Below are 21,185 nucleotides of genomic sequence, written 5' to 3'. Positions count from 1 at the left end.
CCAATCACCTCATTTTATCCATCCATTCCAGTCCTTTTTGCCTCCCATCTGGAAATTCCCACCAGACCTTCCCAGGGCAAAGTGAGAAAGGGTGCAAGGAAATAACCAGCGGACATGCAAAATAGTTATGATTTACAAGTCATTAAAAGCAAGAGGCGGCCGGGCGGTGGTGGCACACGCCTTTAATCCCAGCACTCGGGAGGCAGAGCCAGGCGGATCTCTGTGAGTTCGAGGCCAGCCTGGGCTACCAAGTGAGTTCCAGGACAGGCGCAAAGCTACACAGAGAAACCCTGTCTCGAAAAACAAAAAAAACAAAAAAAAAAGCAAGAGGCATTTACCGATCTTCAGGCCGCCAGGGACAGTATCGTGAATAATGGAACAAGAAAGCCCCATCAGGAACCCTTTGCTGATAGCATTCTCCCAGGCCACGTGGCAGACAGAGTCACCACCACCAAGGAAGGCTACATAACAGCTGCTCAGTGGCAGCCCAGTCCCAGAGGAACAAAATCAAGTCAATGTTCCCCAGCCTGCTTTAAGAGGTGAGGTCTCTGGATGCCATCCCCTGCTTCCTGCCTAGGCGAGGACTACACTCCATAGACAGAGGGAGGAATTTTGGAGACAGACTAAACTTAGGCGACTGTGCATTTCTTAAAGATTGCCCTGCTGTAACCGGGACCTGTTCAAGATGCCTTTCCTTTCTCTCACTCCCTATCTTCCTTCTCTTCTTCTCTTCCTTTGCTTCTGGAGAAAGGGTCTTTCTACATACCCCAGGATGGTCTGGATCTTACTGTGTGGCCCAAGCTGGCCTTGAACTTTTAGTAAGCCTCCTGCAACAGTTTTTCACCAGTTTTTCCAGAAACATTGATAGACCAAGGAAAAAGCATTGGGGAGAAAATAAGCTCCAGTGGTGCGTGTGTGTGTGTGTGTGTGTGTGTGTTTGACTGCAGGTGCACATACACACATGTATGTGCTCACCTGTGTACACATGGAGGCCAGAAGCAGATGTCAAGTGTCTAACTCTCTACCTTGTTTTTTGAGGTAGGGTCTCTCACACTAAACCAAAAGCTCCTCATTTTATATAGACTGGATGCCCAGGGAAGCCCCCATCAGCCCCACTTTCTAACTGTCCGACTTCCCAGGACTAGGGTTACAGGCACATGCTGCCACACTCAGCTTTGTGCATGGGTGCTGAGGCTCTGAACTCAGGTCCCCGTGATTGTGCAACGCACACTTTGCCCACCGAGCTATCCCCACAGTCCCCTAGCTCCTCGTGTGTGTTGTGGGGGGCGGGGTGGTGGTGGGTCTTAGACCTCTGCAGAAAAGCCAGCAAGACAAGGGAAACCAATCACCCTTGACGACAACTGAGGAAGCTATGCTGGGAGCCACTCTGACCTACACTGGTAAAGGAAACTGTCGATACATCCCAGCATCACCGGAGACAGCGTCTCAGTTGAGTAATGGCCTTACCAGGTTGGTCTGTGGACATATCTTGTCTTAATGGATGTAGGAGGGCCCAGCCCACTGTGGGCGGCATCATCCCCTAGGCAGGTAGTGCTGGGCTGTGTAAGGAAGTTAACTGCACATGAGCCTGCAGCAGCAGTGTTCCTCCACGGTTTCTACTCCAGGTTCCTTCCCTGAGTTCCTGCCCTGACTTCCGTTAATGAGGGACTGCGACCCGGAAGTACAAGCCAAATAAACCCTTTCCTCCCCAAGTTGCTTTTGGTCAGTGTGTTTTATCAAAGCAATAGAATGAAACCAGGACAGAAAGCCCTTTGATGAAGTTCACCCCACTACACGGTGGCAGATGGTATTGTTATGCCTGGTAAACTCCTGGATCCCAGGAACCCCATATGTGTAACAACCCTCAAGAGTTCTCCAGCCCACTTAATATCCAGGGATAAGGTGGGGAGGCCAAACAGCAGTTTTAATAAGGTTGATTTACTGTTGAGTGCCAGGCCGAGAGGAAGCCTGGAAATACGGGAACTCATGACAGTGAATTCATGCTCTGACCCCTTACCAAGGGTGTGCTCACATTCTTAGGCAGGTACCAACAGGTTTGGTCTGAAAGTTTCCTGCCAATCTCCATAGATAGAGAGCAGAAAGACACCATCGACCTAATCCCTCACCTAGGAGCATCTTAGAGACACTTCCTCTATATCCAAATGCTTGTCAAAAGAGATGTAACTGATGCTTCATTCCTACAATTTCAGACATGTGATTATTTTGCTCCCTGTGCCCCATGTATCCTACAAAAATGACAAGGAACTTTATAACACCTCGCAGAGTCAAAACTATATCAAATAAGATCTGTCCTTTCTACTGTTATCATGTAGCCCAGGCTGGCCTTAAACTTGATATGTACCTGAGACTGGCCTTGAACTCCTGATCCTCCTGTCTCCATCTCCCAAAGTCAGGGATTGCAAGTATATACCACTACTCTAGGCTGTCACATGGTATCTTAGGCCCTATGGACCTTCAAGGAATCCATGCTCTCCACGATTATTAAACAGAGGGTGTTGTGAGGGCTGGGGGAATGGCTCAGTGGGTAAAGAGTTTGCAGCAACATAAATAGCCACGTAATGCTGGGCAGATATGTAGCCACTTAGAGTCCAGCCCTTGGGAGATGGAAAGGGGGATTCCCCAGAGCATGCTGGCTGGCTAGACCCCAATCAGTGAGCTCTGGGTTTAAGTGAGACAGCCTGCCTCAATATATGAGGAAAAGTATGATCAGGGAAGACCCTCAGTGCCAATCGATGGCTCCACACACATGCATGCCTGCACACACACATGACCTACACGCATGTGAACACACACAGCTGTTGTGAGGTAGGGACTTGAGTCTACATAACCTTCCTGCTAAAGCTGGTTCAGAGCCTGCTGGAGCAACTTCCCTCTACTTCCACTGAGTAAAACCGTAATGCCAAAGAAGTCCTCATCCTGGAATTTCAAAGACATAGGTAAATGGAACACTCCCTTCGCACACTTCCGTTTCTTCTTACACTGCAAGGCGTGAAACGGGCCAACATGAGAATGGCATCCCCCCCCCCACCCAAGGACTCGTTCTCTCTGATTTCATGCTGTACATCCTCTAAAGCCAAACCGCAAGCTGCCCTGCAGATCCGGATACACACAACTGCAAAGCAGGCATCTGGGATCCAAAAAGTTTCCAAAAAGGCCGCCATTCCTGCGTGAACCTATTTCCAGGGTAAAAATACCTCTACAATAATATAATATAGCTTTAATGAAAGTTGGCTCTCTTCTTCCACCACGTGGGCTCCAGGGATTCAACTTGGCAGGCTTGGTGCAAGTACCCTCACCGGCTGAGCCAGCTCCCTAGCCAAATTTGATATCTTCTCCCTCCCTCCGGTCCTCCCTCCCTCCCTCCCTCCCTCCCTCCCTCCCTCCCTCCCTCTCTCCCTCCCTCCCTCCGTGTATGTGTGTAAATGTGCACACATATATATGGGGTGTGAATACATGTATGTACATGCAGAGGCCAGAGGCCAATCTCCATCCCCCTTATCGTTTCTCAAGAGCCATACACCTAATTGAGGCAGGGTCTCTCAGTGGTCTAGAACTCTCCAAAGAGGCTAGGCTGGCCCAGCAGTGAGCCCCAGGGGTCCACCTGTCTCCACCTCTGCAGCTCCAGGGTAAGTGCCCCACCACACTCATCTTTTTGAAATGGGTTCTGGGGACTGAACTCAGGTTCTCATGCTTCTGTGGCAAACAATTCACCATCTGAGCTGACTCCTCAGCTGGGATTTACTCATTTTAAAGTAACTACAGAAACCAAACACATGCACCTTTCTCCTCCTTTGAGGAGGAGAGCAGTTCTTCTGAGAGGATGAAGAGAAGTTTGACAGGGATTTGGGGCAGTATGATGCGGCCCTTCATGGCCTCCATGGCCTCCAGCTGGGACTAGTTCCATTTCTGCCCCAGGTTTAGGAATTCCCTTTCCTTCAGGTGCCTGGTTTCTGCCATCTTATCCATGCTAGTGATGAGGCTTCTGGTTAGGACTGTGAGAGCCAAGAAAGAGGAAGGCGCACAGCAGCCGGGGCGGGCAGGGACGGCTCGGTCGGTCACATGGGCATTTTGTGACCGTGAGGACCTGAGTTTGAGCCCCACAACCCAGGTTAAGAAGTCAGGCACTGTAGTGCACACTTATAATCCTAGTGCTGGGGAGCAGAGACACGTGGATCCCTGGGGCTCCCTGGCGGGCCGGCCTAGTCTACTAGGTGAGTTCCAAGCTGGTGAGAGATGCTGTCTCAAAAAGCAAGATGAATATCACTCAAAGAATGATTCCGGAGCTGTCTTCTGACCCTCCACACACGTGTACTGAAACACATATGTGCAACAACATGTGGACACACAGAGGATGGTGTGCAGCACAGGAGAGGTAAGGCTCGGAGCACAAGCTGCAGTACTGAGAAACCGAGGAAAGAGTCCAGGGATGAGGGGCTGGAGTGAACACACATCGGAGACGGGAGAGGTGACAGGGCGACCGAGCACCCCGTGACCCTTGATGACTCTCTCCTCACAGAGCCCACCCCTATCTGCAGAGCAAGACTGAAGGGTGGGGACAGGGGAGGCAGGCTGACACTCTGGTGCAGGTGTCCGAATTCCAGAGAAGTGGTCGTGCTGGGGTGGATTAGAGGGCTCAGCGGGAGAAGGCACTTGCCGCCAAGCCTGACAGCCTGAGTTCAAGCCCAGGGACCCCTGTGGTGGAAGGGGGGAGCAGAGTCCTACGTGTTGTCCATGGGTCCCCACACATGAACATTCACATGATATCACTAGATATAATTAAAAATAGGCAGATGCTCTGGCACCATTTGTACACACACAAACAACATCTGCAGGAACTCAGAATATTCCCCAGTTACACACACACACACACACACACACACACACACACACACACAAACACACACACATCCTCTGCTCCCAGCTACCTCAATGCCACAAATCCCAAAATTTATAATTATGATTTAGCACTCAGAGAGCCCCTGCAATGCTACAGAACTCAATTCAAACTGCAAAAGGGGATGCAGGCATTCATCGACTGAATCAGGCAAAGCCTACAGAACAGATGAAAAATACTTGGCTCCATTCTTCCAGAATGTTCTTTCCCCAAGATCATAAATTGCTGAGTGCTGACTTTCCATCTTTGAAAGTGAACGTCACGAGAGCTGGCATATAAATCACGTTGGGATACTTATTCACCACAGACAAACACAAATGTGAGCTGCTCAGCTGAGGTGAGGCTCCTCTCTGCTGGCACGATCTGATGGGTCTAGGCCAGCCAGGGATAAGGAGAGAGGGCTGTGAGGTTGAGGCTCATGTGGAGAGGGCTAGGGTAAGGACATCAAACAGAATAGAAAATGTTGCCTACCACATCGCTACAATCTCTTCAACGCTTCACCTCTGGTTCACAGCTGCCCTTCGAGGCCACAGGAATGATGGGGAGGAAAAGAGGAAGTGGAGAAGGGGTGGGGGAACCATACACAACAGTGTGCTACTTAAAAGCCCTTTCTATTCGCCAGCATCAGGGTTCTTGATCCTCTGGGAACTGCGGCCAGGGAACAGAAATTGTTCTCTTTGATGCTAATTTTTCATGAGGCAACAGCTCACAATGGACAAAATCCAAGGTGACTGTGTCCCCAGCACTCTGACGGGTGCTTACGTCACAAAGTCACTGTCCTAGGGGGTGGGGGCACAGAGAGGTGACATGGTGAACACTGCCCAAAGATGCACTTAGCCCAGCACCAAACTCCATTAAGTCCTCCAGACACATGCCACTGGCCAAGGTGTGATGTAGAACCCACGAGAACTCTCCAGTCCTCTTGTAAAAGCAATGCCTGGCCAAGAGGCCAAACATCACCACCACATACAGAAAGGAAGGAAGAAGTGAAGACAGAGAGGAAGAGGACCGTGAGGGCGCAGCATAAATGAATCTCCCAAGCCATAGGGGAAAACCCAGCCATGCCTGCAGGTAAGAGACCTCACTGGCTGCCAGATGCCAATCAAACCAGTTCTTGAAGGGCTGGTGACGATCCATTGGCACAGTGCTTGCCTGGTGCACATGAGGCCCTGGGTTTCACACCCCCCTCTTGCTCCCTCCCCCCAACACACATTTGTCATCTTCTAACACTTGGGAGGTGGAAAAAGAAGACACAGGGTCATCCTTGACTACATAGTGCGGTCTTTACTGATCTCCTAAGGTAAAATGTGTGCTACTCTGCAAACCAAATATTTGTTCCTCAAAACTAACACAGTCAGAGCAGGTTAGGGAGTGGCGCACACTTTTAATCCCAGCACTTGGGAGGCAGAGGCGGGCAGATCTCCGTGAGTTCGAGGCCAGCCTGGTCTACAGAGTGAGTTACAGGACAGCCAGGACTGTTACAGAGAGAAACCTTGTCTCAAACAAAGTAAAATGCAAAAGCAACAACAACAAAAACCTAATGTAACACTACCCTTTATTGTATTTTATTATATCGTTCATGGAAGATTTGAAAAAACATTTCGTTTTTCAGTACCTGGGATGGAACCCAGGGCCTCATCCATGCTTGGCAAATGCTATACCACCAAACTATATCCTAACTTACTTTTTTATTTTGAGATATGATCACACTAAGTTCTCAAGCTGGTCTTAAACTCATTCTGTAATCCAGGCTCGCCTGATTCTCCTGCCTCTGCCTCCTGAGTAGCTGGGATTATGGGCCTTGTGGTTTGAAGGAAAATGGCCCCCAAAGGGAGTGGCACTATTAGGAGGTGTGGCTTTGTTGGAGAGGTGTAGCCTTGTTGGAGGAAGTGTGTCACTTTGGGGGTGGCTTTGAGGTCTCATTTATGCTCAAGCCACGTCTAGTGAGACAGACCACTTCCTCTTGCCTGCAAGTCAAGATGTAGGACACTCAGCTCCTTCTCCAGCACCATGTCTGCCTGCATTCACCATGTCACACCATGATGATAATGGACTAAACCTCTGAAAATGTAAGCCACTCCAACTAAATGTTTTTCCTCTGTAAGAGTTTCCGTGGTCATGGTATCTCTTCACAGCAATAGAATCTCTAACTAAGACAGGCCTGCACCACCAGGCTGGCTACTGGGGATATTTTTAAGGTTAACTCTCTGGGCTTGGAGGTGAAACTCAGAGGCAGAGTATTTGCCGAGCATGTAGGAGGCCCCAGGTTTAATGCCCAGTACCACAAAAATAAAGTCTACAAGATTTCCCTCACTTAGTGAACTGAATGGATAAACTGGGCATCTAATTATAAATATGACCCATGCTGACAGAGAGAGCAGGCTGGGACAGAACAGATATTTGAAACCCTAGAGAGAGAGACTTGTGGCCCTCAGTGCTCAGAGTGCTGGGACTGTTGTGAGGAGGAGACTGAGCATCGGTGGCCATTCCCATCTCACAGGAAAGGACAAAACAAGCTGTGTCACAGAAAGGTGACAGACCTGCTGGCCTTCGGCTAACAGTGTCCCATAAACTGTAAGGCTGGAGCGACGGCTCAGCACTGGCTGCTCTTCCAAAAGACCTGAGTTCAGCTCCAGGGGTCCATCCACATGGAGGCTTACAACCACCTGTAACCCAAATCCAAAGCCGCCCTCTGGCCTTGGGGGACACCTGAATGCTTGTGTATAACCCTGCACCCCCACACACCACCAATAAAACGGAAAATGTTTAATTGTAAGGCTGACACAGTCCAAACTAGAAGCAGGTCCACTTTTGTTTACTGAATTCTACTTCCCAATTTCATTTGGAATAGGGGAAGCTTAAGATGGCAGCGATGAACTTAGATGCCCAGCTTCAGTGAGTCCGCCAAGAGCGAGAACCCCAGCTCTTCAGGTGACTTGGGCCCTCTCCATTTCAATCAAGGGACAATGGCCACCTGAGAGAAAGGTAGCTGAGAGGTTACCTGTGGTGACTGGGCCCTGCAGAGGAGGTATTTGGGGAATCTTAGCAGCCGCCAGCATTTTATATCTACACTATCACCTATCCGTTTTCCTACAAGGAGGAAAAACTACTTATAATGTGTTATTGGTGAATTAGCTTAAAAAAAGGGGGGGGGAGCTTTAAATTTTGACCTGCTCTCAACTATAAAGAGTAATCTAGTCTACTTTTGTCATTTCCAAAGTGCCTGGTTAACTCCTTCAGTCTAGATATTGGGTGTCTTGTTCAATTGCTCTCCAATTAAAAAAAAAATGTATGTGCATGTTTTGTCTGCAAGTATGTCTGCATTATGTGCACACCTGGTACTCGTGGAAGTCAGAAGAGGACATTGGACCACCTGGAACTGTTGTTACAGATGGTTGAGAGCCACCACATGGGTGCTGGGAATTGAACCCAGGTCCTCTATAAGAGCAGCCAGTGCTCTTAACCACGAAGCCATCTCCCTAGTCTTCAACAGCTCTCTGCTTTATTGAGGCAGGGTCTTTTGCTGAACCCAGAGCTGCCTGACTCCGGCTAGTTAAGCTAGCCAGCTTGCCACAGGAATTCCCAGTCTCTGCCTCCTGAGACCTGGGGTTGCAGGCAGCCACACTCTGGGCCTCGCGGGCAGGGCAAGTGTGGTCTCTACGGACTCATCTTTCCAGTGCCTGCTCTAATCTGGATCTCCACATCAGAAGTAGGACAGCCACCTGGACTCACCCCGTCACTTCGCTGTCACAGCTGATGTGAGACAAACTACCTCCAGTGTCTGGGGCTCCAATAGCCATCTTGTTTCCTTTTGGGGTACTGATACTGTGGGATTAAGGCCAAGGGCCTAATGTTCCCAGGGGAGCCTGGCTGGCTGCGTTTCATTTGAGTACATTTTTGGAGAGATCTCCATTGTAATTTGCATAGGCATGGAAAATACCAAGTTTATGAGGCTCCCAGGGAGAAGGCTGACTCACACTTTCATGATCTTAAGAGTACACTGTGACATTTACAATTGTTCTTATGTGTCATTTTGTAAGTAAGGTCTATTAGTCTTGTTTCTGACTCTTATTGCATACAAGGTGTGTGTGTGTGTGTGTGTATGTCTGTGTGTCTGTGTGTCTGTGTGTTTTAAGATAAGGTCTCACTCTGGGGTCCAGGCTGGTCTCAGCTTAGTTAACATTGCTATTATTAACATGTCTACCGAAATATTTTTGTGTGTGTGTCTGCACATGTAAGCTTATAAAACCTTGAAAACAATCTGAAACTTTAGTCTTTCTCCTCAGTCTCCTAAGGAAATGGGTTAATTGAGGCTCTTATCTTACCCAGCCTAAATGAGATGCAGGGATTAAAGGACAGCCATTGAATCTGATAAGTCACTTAAGCTTTTGATAAACTTTAATCAGAAACACTTTTTTAAGAAAAAAATTGAAACAGGGTCTCACTGCTTGGCCTGAAACTCACCATGTAGACCAGGCTAGCCTCAAACTCACAGAGATCCACCTGCCTCTGCCTACTAAGTGCTGGGATTAAAGGTGTGCACCACCTCACCCAACCCAAAATTTATCCTATGTGTAAGTGTGTGGGCCACAGGCATGTGATGTTGCTATTCAGAGGTCAGGTGACAACTTACTAGAATCGGTTCTCTCTTTCAACCATGTGAGACCTGGGATTGAACTCAGGTCATTAGGCTTGCCCACTGATCCATTTCGCCAGCCCCAGACACGCTGCTTTAAAACCCAGTAACACAATTTAAACCAAAGCATGAACAAAAGCAGAGGATCCTAACTTTTCTGTGTCATAAATCTAACTTGGGCTTGTCATCTCATAGACATGAATGATCTATACTTTTACCATATAAACTTCCAAACGCTTAACTTTCTAAAACCTATTAAAAATGAAATATTGAGCACATTGAATGTGCTTCACAGAACATTAAGATGTTCTGAACACACCATTAAGGGATATCTGATCTTCTTAAGAAAGTATTCTAGAGGGACAATAAACATCTAAAATAAAGACGTCAAAAGTACCGTTTTTACATAAAACAGTATTCATTAAGGCATAAGATAAAAGTTGGTTAAGTAACAAAATTTTTTATTTGCTACATAAATTTTGGTAAGAATTTTCTTCTAAAACAGATTCTAAAAAGAAATTAAATTTTACATTTTCCCCTTAGTATTCTAGGGCAATAGAAAATAAGACATACAAATGTTTTATGCTAATCAAGATGTATGATTTTAAATACATTGGAAAACTAATAGAAAGAAGCTTTTTATAATGACTTTGTAACATTTTCTCAATATATTGAGGTTGTCAAGAATAAGTTTTCTGAGATATAAGTAACACGATACATAATTATAGAAATATGAGCCAGATGTTGTGGCACATGCCTTTAATTCCAGGACTTAGGAGGCTAAAGCAGGTGGATCTCTTGAGTTTGAGGCCAGGCTGGTCTATACAGTGAGTTCCAGGACAGCCAGAGCTACATAGAGAAACCCTGTCTCAAACAAGAACAAATCTTTATGACCATGTGAGATGGTGCATGCCTTTAATCCCAGCACTTGGGAGGCAGAGGCAGAAAGATCTCTGTGAGTTTGATACCAGCCTGGTCTACACAGTGCCATGCCACCCAGGACCATACACTAAGACTTTATTAAAAATCCTTTTATTAGATTATTGCTATGAGATTTATGTTTCCAAGAATACTTTTGTACTTCTAATTATAAACATTTAGAACTTTATTTAATTCTTAAGTGTGTGTGTGTGTGTGTGTCTGTGTGTCTGTGTGTAGGTATGTGCATGTGAGTACACGTGACTTCAGAGGCCAGAAAGGGCATCGATCCCCTGGAGTTGGAGTTATAGGTGGTTGTAAGCTGCCTGATGTGGGTTCTGGGGATGGAACTCAGGGTCCTCTGCAAGAGCAGCAAGTACTCCTAACCACGGAGTCATCTCTCCAACCCCAACCTAAGATTTTATCATTGAAGCTACTATACACATAAAATCATGAATGGATATGTTTGTCAGAGATCTTTACATTCCATTTATGTGACATTTCCTCTTAGTGATGGGAGAACAAAAGACACCAACCCTAACCAGCAGTGTGAAGAAGCTGGGTCAGCTTTGGTATGACTCCGTATGTAATGGAAAAGGTCAATGTCATTGGATAATACCAAGAAAAAAGAGAGCTAATATTCTGCAGCAAAAGGGTAAATTTTTAAAAAAATGATTTCCATCAAATTTTCAGAGAAATGTCTAGAATGCCTTCTGCTTGGAAAACATAAAATGTAAATTCAAAAGATTAAAACTTAAAAGCCTGGCTCAGCATACAAAGAGAGTTTTGTGTGGTTTCAGACCTTTGTTCTATTTTGTTCTATAAGAAATATACATATATTTCATCAGTGTTGAGATAGGCTGCTTCTGCTACTGAATAATGAAGTTGTTACTCAACATTAATTCATTGCTGATCGATAATATACATCTTATTATAAAATGCCATTTCTTAATATCTAATTTTATATATAATGAAATTATTAAGGTAAAACAAGTATTATTAACAAAAGACAGTATTAAATTTAGAATGCTTTCACTGGATTCAAGACTTGTTTATTTTTAGTGTGAGTGTGGTCTGTGTGTGGTGTATGGGCCTATGTGTGATGTATGGGCCTGTGTGTGGTGTACAGGTCTTTGTGTGGTGTATGGGCCTGTGTGTAGTATACAGGTCTATGTGAGGTGTGTATGGGTCTGTGTATGGTGTACAGATCTGTGTGTGGTGTATGGGTCCGTGTGTAGTGTACGGGTCTATGTGTGTGGTGCGTGTGGTATATGGGCCTGTGTGTGGAGGGTGTCAGGTCCTCATCGTGCTCTACCTTATTCCTTTGAGGCACAGTCTACCCCTGAACCTACAGCTTGTGTTTTTTCAGCTGGGCTGGCAGCCAACAAGCTCCAGACACCCTCTGTTCTCCATTCACCCTGGCACTGGGGTTAAAGGTGTGCTGGCTACGAAGGTGCTGAGAATCAAACTCAGGTCCTCGTGGTTTTTCAGCAAGTGCCCTTAACAACCAAGCTGTATCTCCGAATCCAGACTCACGGTTTTAACTATTTATTATTATTTTGTGCATGTGCTAGTGTGGGTCACATTTTACCTCCCACCATGGGTTCAGAGACTCACACTCAGGTCACCAGGTTCATGCAGCAAGCACTTTTACCTGCTGAGCCACATCACCAGTCCTCAGCTCAATTTCTAATATTTCTAATATTTGGTTAAAAATATTCTCATGATATATATAATGCTACTGCCCGCCTGTCGTGGATAGTATATAACTGCTATGTAAATGAGCCCGGCAGAGGCAACATCATGGAATGCCACTGAGAAAGTGGCTCATTTTTTATGATATTTAGATCTGTTTACAAACCAGCTAATTCTATGCATTACAAAAGTCTCCATGCTGCCAAATGGACTTAGACAAAAAGATAGAGACAAAAGCCCTATGGTTTTCACACCTCATATAGCATGCCTTTCACTCATGTACAATGCTTACATGAGAGCCATAATTTGTCTGGATTTATAGACACAGATTTATATAAACCATTAGCCATTCAATTGGCAGAAAGCTATGAGATCGCATGTTGCTTAGACATGAAGCATCAAAGAGCTTAACAACTGTTAGTTAAAACATGGTATCAGAATATTTAAATTCCAAAGTCCTGGTTTTGTTTGATCTTTCTGTTCCTTATCCAAAACCTCAATTAAAAAGTAAAAACAGCCAGGCAGTAGTGGCGCATACCTTTAATCCCAGCACTCAGGAGGCAGAGCCAGGCGGATCTCCATGAATTCGAGGCCAACCTGGTCTACAGAGTGCTATGGATATCACTCTGTATAAATAAAACACTGATTGGCCAGTATCCAGGCAGGAAGTATAGGCGGGACTAGCAGAGAGGAGAGAGGAAAAGGAGAGGAAGGGAGAGGAAAGGAGACACCAGCTGCCATTCAGGGAGCATCATGTAGAGGCAACAGGTAAAGCCACAGAACACGTGGCAACATTTAGATTAACAGAAATGGGTTTAGTATAAGAGTAAGAGCTAGACAATGGTAGGCCTGAGCTAATGTCTGAGCAGTTTAAATAATATAAGAGTCGGTGTGTTTATTTTATAAGTGGGCTCCGGAACTGGCGGGGCTTGGCGGGAACTGGAGAGAAGTTCTCCAGCTACAACAGAGTGAGATCCAGGACAGGCACCAAAGCTACACAGAGAAACCCTGTCTCAAAAAACAAAAAACAAAAAACAAAAAGTAAAAACAAATGATCCAAATAACTACCCTGGCTGGGATGATGATATTCTAGAGACACAGGTGCCCTTCCCTGTGGCTAGCAGATTATCTAGACAATGGGCCCCAAGGAACTGGAATTTCTCCCAATAGTCTTATATTGCAGGAAGGGAGAACTGAAGCCTGGTGCCAGCCAAAGGAGGGACCTGCCATGCATGAGAGATTTCACACAGCTCTGGCAATACCCAAGTAAGGCCACCTTTCAGGACAGACTAGAGTCGAGACGATGAAGGAGCCCCTCAGCCACGCTCTGTAAGTAACCCTGATAAACTCTAGTTCACTAAGTTGCCCAGATGGAATCACTTCCTCAATCTGTCTGTGCCCTGTCTGGGGTACACAAATGTCTCCTTACATCCACGCAGGGAAAAGCCAAGCAACAGACAGGATGAAGGGAGAGGAGCCTCGGCATTTGCCTGCCTGTCCTAAGACAAGCTGTTCTAGATAAAGGATGCAGAATAAAACCTTCTAAGAACTAAATTTGAATTTCAAATAGTCTTACAAAGTTGTAAACTTGTTCTACTAACAAATGAAACTGGACCCCTAACTCATTTCACTATGAAAGAACACTACATTCTCACATTTAGTTAGTTCCCACCCCAGCAGAATGGCGAGTTAAGATCACTGGATTCCACATCAGAGCCCAGCACACTCCCTTCTAGAGCATGGATTAAACACATGCTGTTCTTTGAGCTTTGGTTCTGCTGGAAATTAAGCAAACTACATTTGAAAATGCATGTGTGGGGCCAGCAAAATGACCCAGAGGGCAAGGGGGCTTTCTACAAAGGCTAATGACCTGAGTTCAAATCCCCGGACCCACAAGGGTAGGAGAGAACTGACTGCTGCAAGCTGTCTCCTGACTTACTCATGGCGGCATCCTATCCCCAACACACTAAATAAATAAACGTAAAAAGAAAATGCATGTCTTTTCCATTGTGGTAAGCCAGAAACCAGTGGAGGAGATGGGATGCACTTGCGCATTCTAATTATGACTATGGAAGGCAGAATGGATGACCAAAGCAATAAAGAAGAAGAAAATGCTTCACTTAAGGTAGTGCACAGTAACTGCAATTCCTGGACAGAGTTCCTGAGTATGGGGGTGTGTATTCCTACGTGTGCACACACAAGTAGACCCCAGAGACTGAGGTTGGGTGTCTTCTTTTGCCGCTTTCCACCTTAATTTTTCCACCTCATTTGAGACAGTCTTCCACTGGACCTGTGTGGTGATCTATTGTGTACCCTAATAAACTTTGCCTGAAGATCAGAGAACAGAACAAGCCACTAGATTAGACATAGAGGCCAGGCAGTGGTGGCACACACCTTAAATCCTAGCATGCGGGAGGCAGAGATCTGTTTGGATTTCTGTGAGTTCAAAGCCACCCTGAACTACATGAGATTGACTCAGTCTAGGAGAGAAACAGAGCCAGGTGGTGGTGGCACACACCTTTAATCCCAGTACTTGGGAGTCACACGCCTTTAATCCCAGCACTAGGAAAGTTGAGACAGGAAATAATATGGGCGGGCAGAGAAAGGTATATAAGGGGGTGAGGAGACAAGAACTAAAGTCTTTTGGCTGAGAAAAGCTTTTCAGGGTGAGGAGTCCTAGAGGTAAGAGGTGACTTGTTCCTTTGTCTCTCTGATCTTTCAGTGTTTACCCCAATTTCTGGCTCTGGGTTTTTTATTAAAGACCATTTAGCAATTCATGTTACAGATCTGGAGCACACCAACACTAGGAGAGCTGTTCAGCGAGTCCCAGGGATCCTCATGTCTCTACCTCCTCAGCACTGGAAATACAGGCGTACACCACTATGTCCAGCTTTCACATGACTGCTGGGGACTCGAACTCAGGTCCTCATGCTTGAGGGACAATCACTTTACCAACTGAACCACCACCCCAGCCCCGTAAATTAGTTCTTCATTAGGGACCAATCACAGAAGAAACTCCATTCTCTATATCAACACAGGTGAGGAACCAAAGGAATGTCTGGCCTTGAGAAATTCCCCTCCTAAAGTTGGTTTCTCCTGATCTTAGAGTAGGAGGCAATGGCCACATTTCACTTTATCTGACAGGAGAGCTGTTGGGTGGATTTTGCTAGCTGCTTCAACTATTAAAGAAAAAAAAGAAAGAGAGAGAGAGAGACAAAGCATGATGTTTTGAAAAGAAAATCATTACCTAACCACTGGCCATTTGGATTTTGAGAATTGTCTGCCAGGGCTGTCACTGGGGAAAAATGAGAGAATCTTTACCAGAGAACTTCAATTCGTGTGTCTCTGAAAACCATCACGACATCAGCCCTCTGTACATCTCAGTGCGCCTGGAGGAGTCACCAGACTTTACCACACACTCCTCTCACCAAAGGATGACTGCAGGACTGACAGCCGGAAACCAAGAGCTCATTCCTTGTTAACGGCCAAAGGTTCTCTTTTTTAGAAGATCGTTTTAAAAGCTAAACTTGGAAGTTCTTAATTTATTGTTTGTCACCGGGCGGTGGTGGCGCACGCCTTTAATCCCAGCACTCAGGAGGCAGAGCCAGGCGGAGCTCTGTGAGTTCAAGGCCAGCCTGGGCTACCAAGTGAGTCCCAGGAAAGGCGCAAAGCTACACAGAGAAACCCTGTCTCGAAAAACAAAAACAAAAACAAAAACAAAAAAAAAAAAAAAATTGTTTGTAATTTTTTTGCCGTGGGGCAGGAAAGATGGCTCAGCAAAAGTACTTGCTGCTCCAACAGAGGACAAGGGTTTGGCTCCCAGCACCCATGTCCTGTGGCTCACAACTACCTGTAACTCTGGCTCCAGGAGATCTGATACCCTCTTCTGGCCTCCTTAGGCACACATATGTATGGGAGCGCGCACACGCGCGCACGCACACACACACACACACACACACACACACATCCTTTTTTAATCTTTAAAAAATGTTTATTCTATGTGGAGGTCAGAGTACAACTTGCAGGAGTTAATTCTCTCCTTCTACCCTGTGGGTCCTGGGACGAACTCAGGTCATCAGGCTTGGGGGCAGACACCATCTCACCAGCCCCGGAAGCATGAACAGTGAACACTGTCTTCCGCCAGTGCTATTGATGGGTGCTAAAACGATCTATGATAGGACCTTGAGTGAAAACAGCAGACCAGCCTCAACCTTTAGGAGGCAGAGGCCACGGACACCCGGCAAAGGGAGAAGAAACATTCCAGGGGACCCGCACAACAAGAAATGGATCCCGCAGACCTCCTAGCATATCTATGAGGCTCTAGTCCCTGTGAACAAATGGTCACAGCACCAGTGAGATGGCTCAATCCCTAGGGAACCATACGGTGGAAGGAAGTGGCTCCCCCAAATTGTCCTCTGACCTCCACACGTGCACTGTGGCATTCACACACTAGCATGCTCGCACTCACAACCTCTCCCGTACACACAATTAACAAATATAAGGTTTTTAATTTAAAAATAAATGTTAAAAGAACCACGAAGGTGTAATAGTACTACTCTGGAGTACAGCTTTGTGCATATTCACTATGGTATGACCCAGCCTCACACAAAGTTCTTTGGGAAAACGGAGGGTATGGTATCTATGTATGTACATATGCGTTTTTTACACTTACTAGTTTGTATAGCACTATGAGCACATGGAGATCAGAGGACAATTTCGTGGAGTTGGTCCTCTCCTGACACCTTTATTTACATGTGGTCCAGGGATTGAACTCAGGTTGTTAGCTTGGCACAGGAAGTAACCTGTCCGCTGAGCCATCTTGGTGTCCCTAGATTTTTTTCAGCTAGTTAATTAACATATTCTTTTTCTCTTTGAGACAAGGTCTCCTGTAGCCCAGGCTGGCCTGGAACTTGCTATGTAGCCAAGGTTGACCTTGAGCTTTTGATCCTCCTGCCTCTGCCTCCCAAGCATTAGGACTACAGGTACACACCAGCGTGGCCAGCCCATGGCGTTTTTAAAAATCTCTTTTGCAGTTTTTCAGCCATCCTCAACCATCAAGCCACCCAGTCTCCTGAAGGGACAGCAGAGCTCCCAACAGTCACCAACTTCAGCTGCAGGGCTGTCTCAGCCTGAAATCCCCTGCTGTCACCAGCCCAAGTCACAACCCTACTCACTCCAAACCCTGCTCAGGCCCCTGGAAGAAGTGGCTGAGATGATATTCCTTAGCAGATGGCTCCTGCCTTTGTCAGAGCTACGCCACTCATCACCGCCAAAGGGTATCAGAAGGTGACCCTGGCTTAGAGAAGAACATCAGCTGTTCACCAAGGTCATCGAAATGCATATTGTGAATCCTCCACAATTTTCAGGCTAAAATTATTTTATTGGAGATTAAGAACAATGTCTAAAAAAAATAGTTAAAACTGGCCTTAGCCTGACTCCAGATAGCATCTCAAGAGAATGTGCATATTAAATTATAGATTACTGTCGTCCTTGACACAAAATAAAATTGGCAAGGGGAACACAATTAGCTCCCTTCTAGTGGCCACTTGGAGGCAGAGTTAGGGGAACATGGCTGTGGCAGGCAGGCAGATGGTAGTGTCCTTGCAACCTGCTGAGACCTGGTAGGTGGTCAACATCTGCAGGGACTGTTGTCCTGTGACAGAGCAGGGCAATGCCCCTGTGCAGCTGCACTTTCTGCACATAACACGCAGGAGGACATCTCGCTCCTGGCCTGTTGGAGGCATGCAGGAGTCAAGCTTGTGAGGCAGGAGCTTGGGCAGCGTGAACCGTATAGAGAAGCCATAATTCAGGGGAGCGACAGGTTGTCTTGTAACTGCTCCCATCATGCCAATAGGCACGTTTAGATACTTTTAGGGTCTGCTAGAATTTCTCCCACTTGAAGTTAAAATGAGATTCATTTCAATCCAAATTGGAGGCTCCTCATTGGTAGAAGCAATTGGCTCCCGGCAGCTGCCAGACACAAGGACAAGGGAGAGTTCCAGTCAGGCAAGGAGCTGATTTTGTCTCTCTAGGAAAGTCTTGCTTTTGATAACGTGCCTCCTCTTAAAGCAGCGAGCAGGTTACAAATATGCTCACTCACTTTCTGAACAAGTACTAACACAAGCAACGGGTGTGCTGGGAAAGGACACCAGCTTACCTCTGGTTCTGGCTGTGAGCCATGCTCCTCTTCCGAAGAGTTGGGTAGGATTGCCCACGTTATGTTGGCACTGGCCGAGGGCAAAGAGCCAAGGGTCCCGTTTTTCAGTTGCTCTGTGGAATGTGACGTGGGCCCATGCCATCCCAGGATGGTTTCTGAAATAAAGAGCTAGAATGATGCCAGATATTCTCCAAATCTAACACTTAGCATCTAGGAAATATCTGTACCTTGTCATATGAGGAGACCCATGTGACATGGGCCCTGTGTCACACATGGGGGGGAGTCTGTTTTCAAGAAGGTTCCTGACTGTGCATGTAAGAGACATTTTCCTACAGCATCAGGACCAGAGTCATCATAGACCGGAAAGAAACAATTTGTATTTGGTGTGTGCATGCACACGGGGCCAGAAGGGCTCGTCAGGTGTCTTTCTCAATCACGCTCCACCTTGATTTTCGCCCCCTTTGTCATGGCCTCTCACCGAACCTGGAGCTTACCAAATTCAGCAAGGCTGGCTGAAGGAGCACCAGGATCTCCCTGTCTCCAGCTCCCCATTTCTGGAAACACTGGACACTGCTGCACCCAGTCCTCATGCTGCATGACAAGCGCTCCATCCAGGGTCACCTCCCCAGCCCCCAACAATGCATTTACCAGCATTAGATATGCTGAGTTTTTTAACTTTCCAAAATATTTTATACTATTTAAAGACGGAGTCATATTGTCAGATACAGGCCCCAGTTCAGGAAAGATGTTGACAGTGTGGGCATAAAAGGCTGCTCCTGCTGCCAGATGTGGCCAGGTGCAGGGAATGTTAAAAGGACCCACCACTAAGGGCCAATATGCCTGGCCCATTCTAGCAAGAAATAATTCTTAGAAATAGCAGCTTGTTAAGCTGAAAGCATTTTCCCAATCTTCCTTCAAGGCCTGGGAGGGGGGAAGATTTTTTTCCTCCAATATGATTTTTTTACAGTATTATTATTACCATGTATCCTCCTGAGCTTATTAATGGAGACGGGAGTAATTACAGGTAAATTTCTTTACTCCATGGCAATCTAGCAAGGTGACTAATAGGCCACTCTCAGCTCACTTCCAGCCTGGAGATTTAGTTCCCCACCTAGGAGCAGGGATAAATGAGGGATCAAAGACAGGCTGGGGTTGGGGGAGTAAGGGGGGCTCACTCGGTCCTCCTGGTCTCAGGTGTTCCATCCTCAAGGCAATCCTGTCTGTGGACGTTCTTTCTGAACTTGCTCAGAAAAATCTAGAAATGGCCTAAACCTTTAGCATCCTGATAGACTCTGATTGGTGTATACAAAGTAAGACAAACAGCAGCAAAAATGGGGTGCTTGCTCCCACCCCCCCACCCCCGTGTGTGTGTGTGTGTGTGTGTGTGTGTGTGTGTGTGTGTGTGTGTGTGTGTGGCTGAGGGTGGTGTTATCCAACCCAAGTACACTTGTATGTAAAAATCTCTCTTTTCAATACCATCCTTGATACTTCTAAATACATACATATGTAGTAGGCTACATAACTCCACTGCTTAAGCCCCAAGGGAAGTAAAACATAAGCCTCTGGGCCTTCTCAGCCCAGAGCTGGCAGGCTCCTCCCCCTCCCTGTGTGCTCCAGCCTCCCTGACATTGAGCCAAGTTCGTTATCATCTTAGGGCATTGCACATGCCACACCTTCTTCCCAGGTGCTACTCCTCTAGACCGCCTCTGGGGAAGTAGGGGTGGGGTTTGCTAAGCATCACCTGCTCAGAGGCCTCCTGGGAGATCCCTGGTCCTACGGCATCCCAAGCCATGCTGTAGCTAACTGCCTTCCTTACAGGACCCACTGCTGTTTGAGCTCAGCCAGGGCACACACTGGATTCTGTTCCCTCTTTCCTTCCTTGGAGGCAGAGGCAATACTGCCCTTGCTTTTCTGACTTCCATGGACACCAATTCATGCATGTGATCCACACACATACATGCAGGCAAAACATTCATGCATATAAACTCTTTTTTTAAAAATGAATGAATTCATACATGGATGAATGAATAAACATTGAAAAAACATGGAGAAAGTCAGTTAGTCTTGTGGCTTAGTCTCATTTGCCTCACCTAGTCTATCCATGTGTCTGTCCGACCATCCGTCCATCCCCCCACCACCACCTATGTTGAATCCTGTCTGCTATGGATTCAGTGTTTGTATTTTGATTGATGTCTTAACCTCTAATCTGACAAGATCAGAAGTCAGAATTTTCTAGAAGTAATTAAAGTTAACAGATCATCAGCTAGGGTCTTCATCCAACAGGACTGGTAGCTTAAGAGAAGACAGGAGCCGGCACTGTGCACACACGGCAGGTGGAAGCATGTGACGGTGGGGAGGGAGTGGCCATTGGTGAGGAGGGGGAACTCCATCGGAGGGAGCCAGCCTTGGACAGTCAGCCTCCGGCACTGCCAGAGATATGCATCTGTTGGTTCAGCCTCTCACCCCAAGCTGACGAGTCTTGTCTATGTAAAATTTTGATATTCTGTTCATCATGGGTTAGTTTTGCATTATTTCAGTTTAAAATACAGTACATTAAAGTATCACTTGTCATGATTCCTGAGATTTTTTTTACATTAACATATAGATACACGTCTGCAGCTCTGTATGTGCATGCACGCACACACACACACACCCCTGTACGTTCCTCAATGTACATATGAATATGAAGGTCAGAGACACTTGTCAGGATTTGGTTCTCTCTTTGCACCATGTGGGTCCCAGGCTCCAAACGGAGGTCATCTGACTTAGCAGCAAGTACCTTTACCAATGAGCCATCTCACGGGCCTGATTCCTGAGACATGGGGCACTGGACTTCTGTACTCAGGGCTGTTATCTCATTGATT

At 46.5% G+C, this 21,185-nt stretch overlaps 1 protein-coding gene and 1 long non-coding RNA gene across 3 annotated transcripts in view; one reads left to right on the top strand and one right to left on the bottom strand.

Annotated features, from left to right (window-relative positions):
• Positions 1–21,185, bottom strand: part of Osbpl10 (oxysterol binding protein like 10) — a 244,759-nt gene that overhangs the window by 42,264 nt on the left and 181,310 nt on the right. For both annotated transcript variants that reach the window (XM_059268825.1, XM_059268826.1), the window contains one exon: positions 18,322–18,476. In XM_059268825.1, the coding sequence (XP_059124808.1) occupies positions 18,322–18,476 (155 nt within the window). The remainder of the gene's footprint in view (positions 1–18,321; positions 18,477–21,185) is intronic.
• On the top strand, positions 5,689–17,650 carry LOC131915497 (uncharacterized). The gene is made up of 3 exons (XR_009380342.1): positions 5,689–5,986; positions 13,348–13,493; positions 17,198–17,650. It is a non-coding gene; the product is annotated as an uncharacterized LOC131915497 (long non-coding RNA).

Source organism: Peromyscus eremicus, chromosome 7 (genome assembly GCF_949786415.1).
Source record: "Peromyscus eremicus chromosome 7, PerEre_H2_v1, whole genome shotgun sequence".
Lineage (NCBI taxonomy): Eukaryota > Metazoa > Chordata > Mammalia > Rodentia > Cricetidae > Peromyscus > Peromyscus eremicus.
This window is presented reverse-complemented; position numbering and strand designations above follow the sequence as displayed.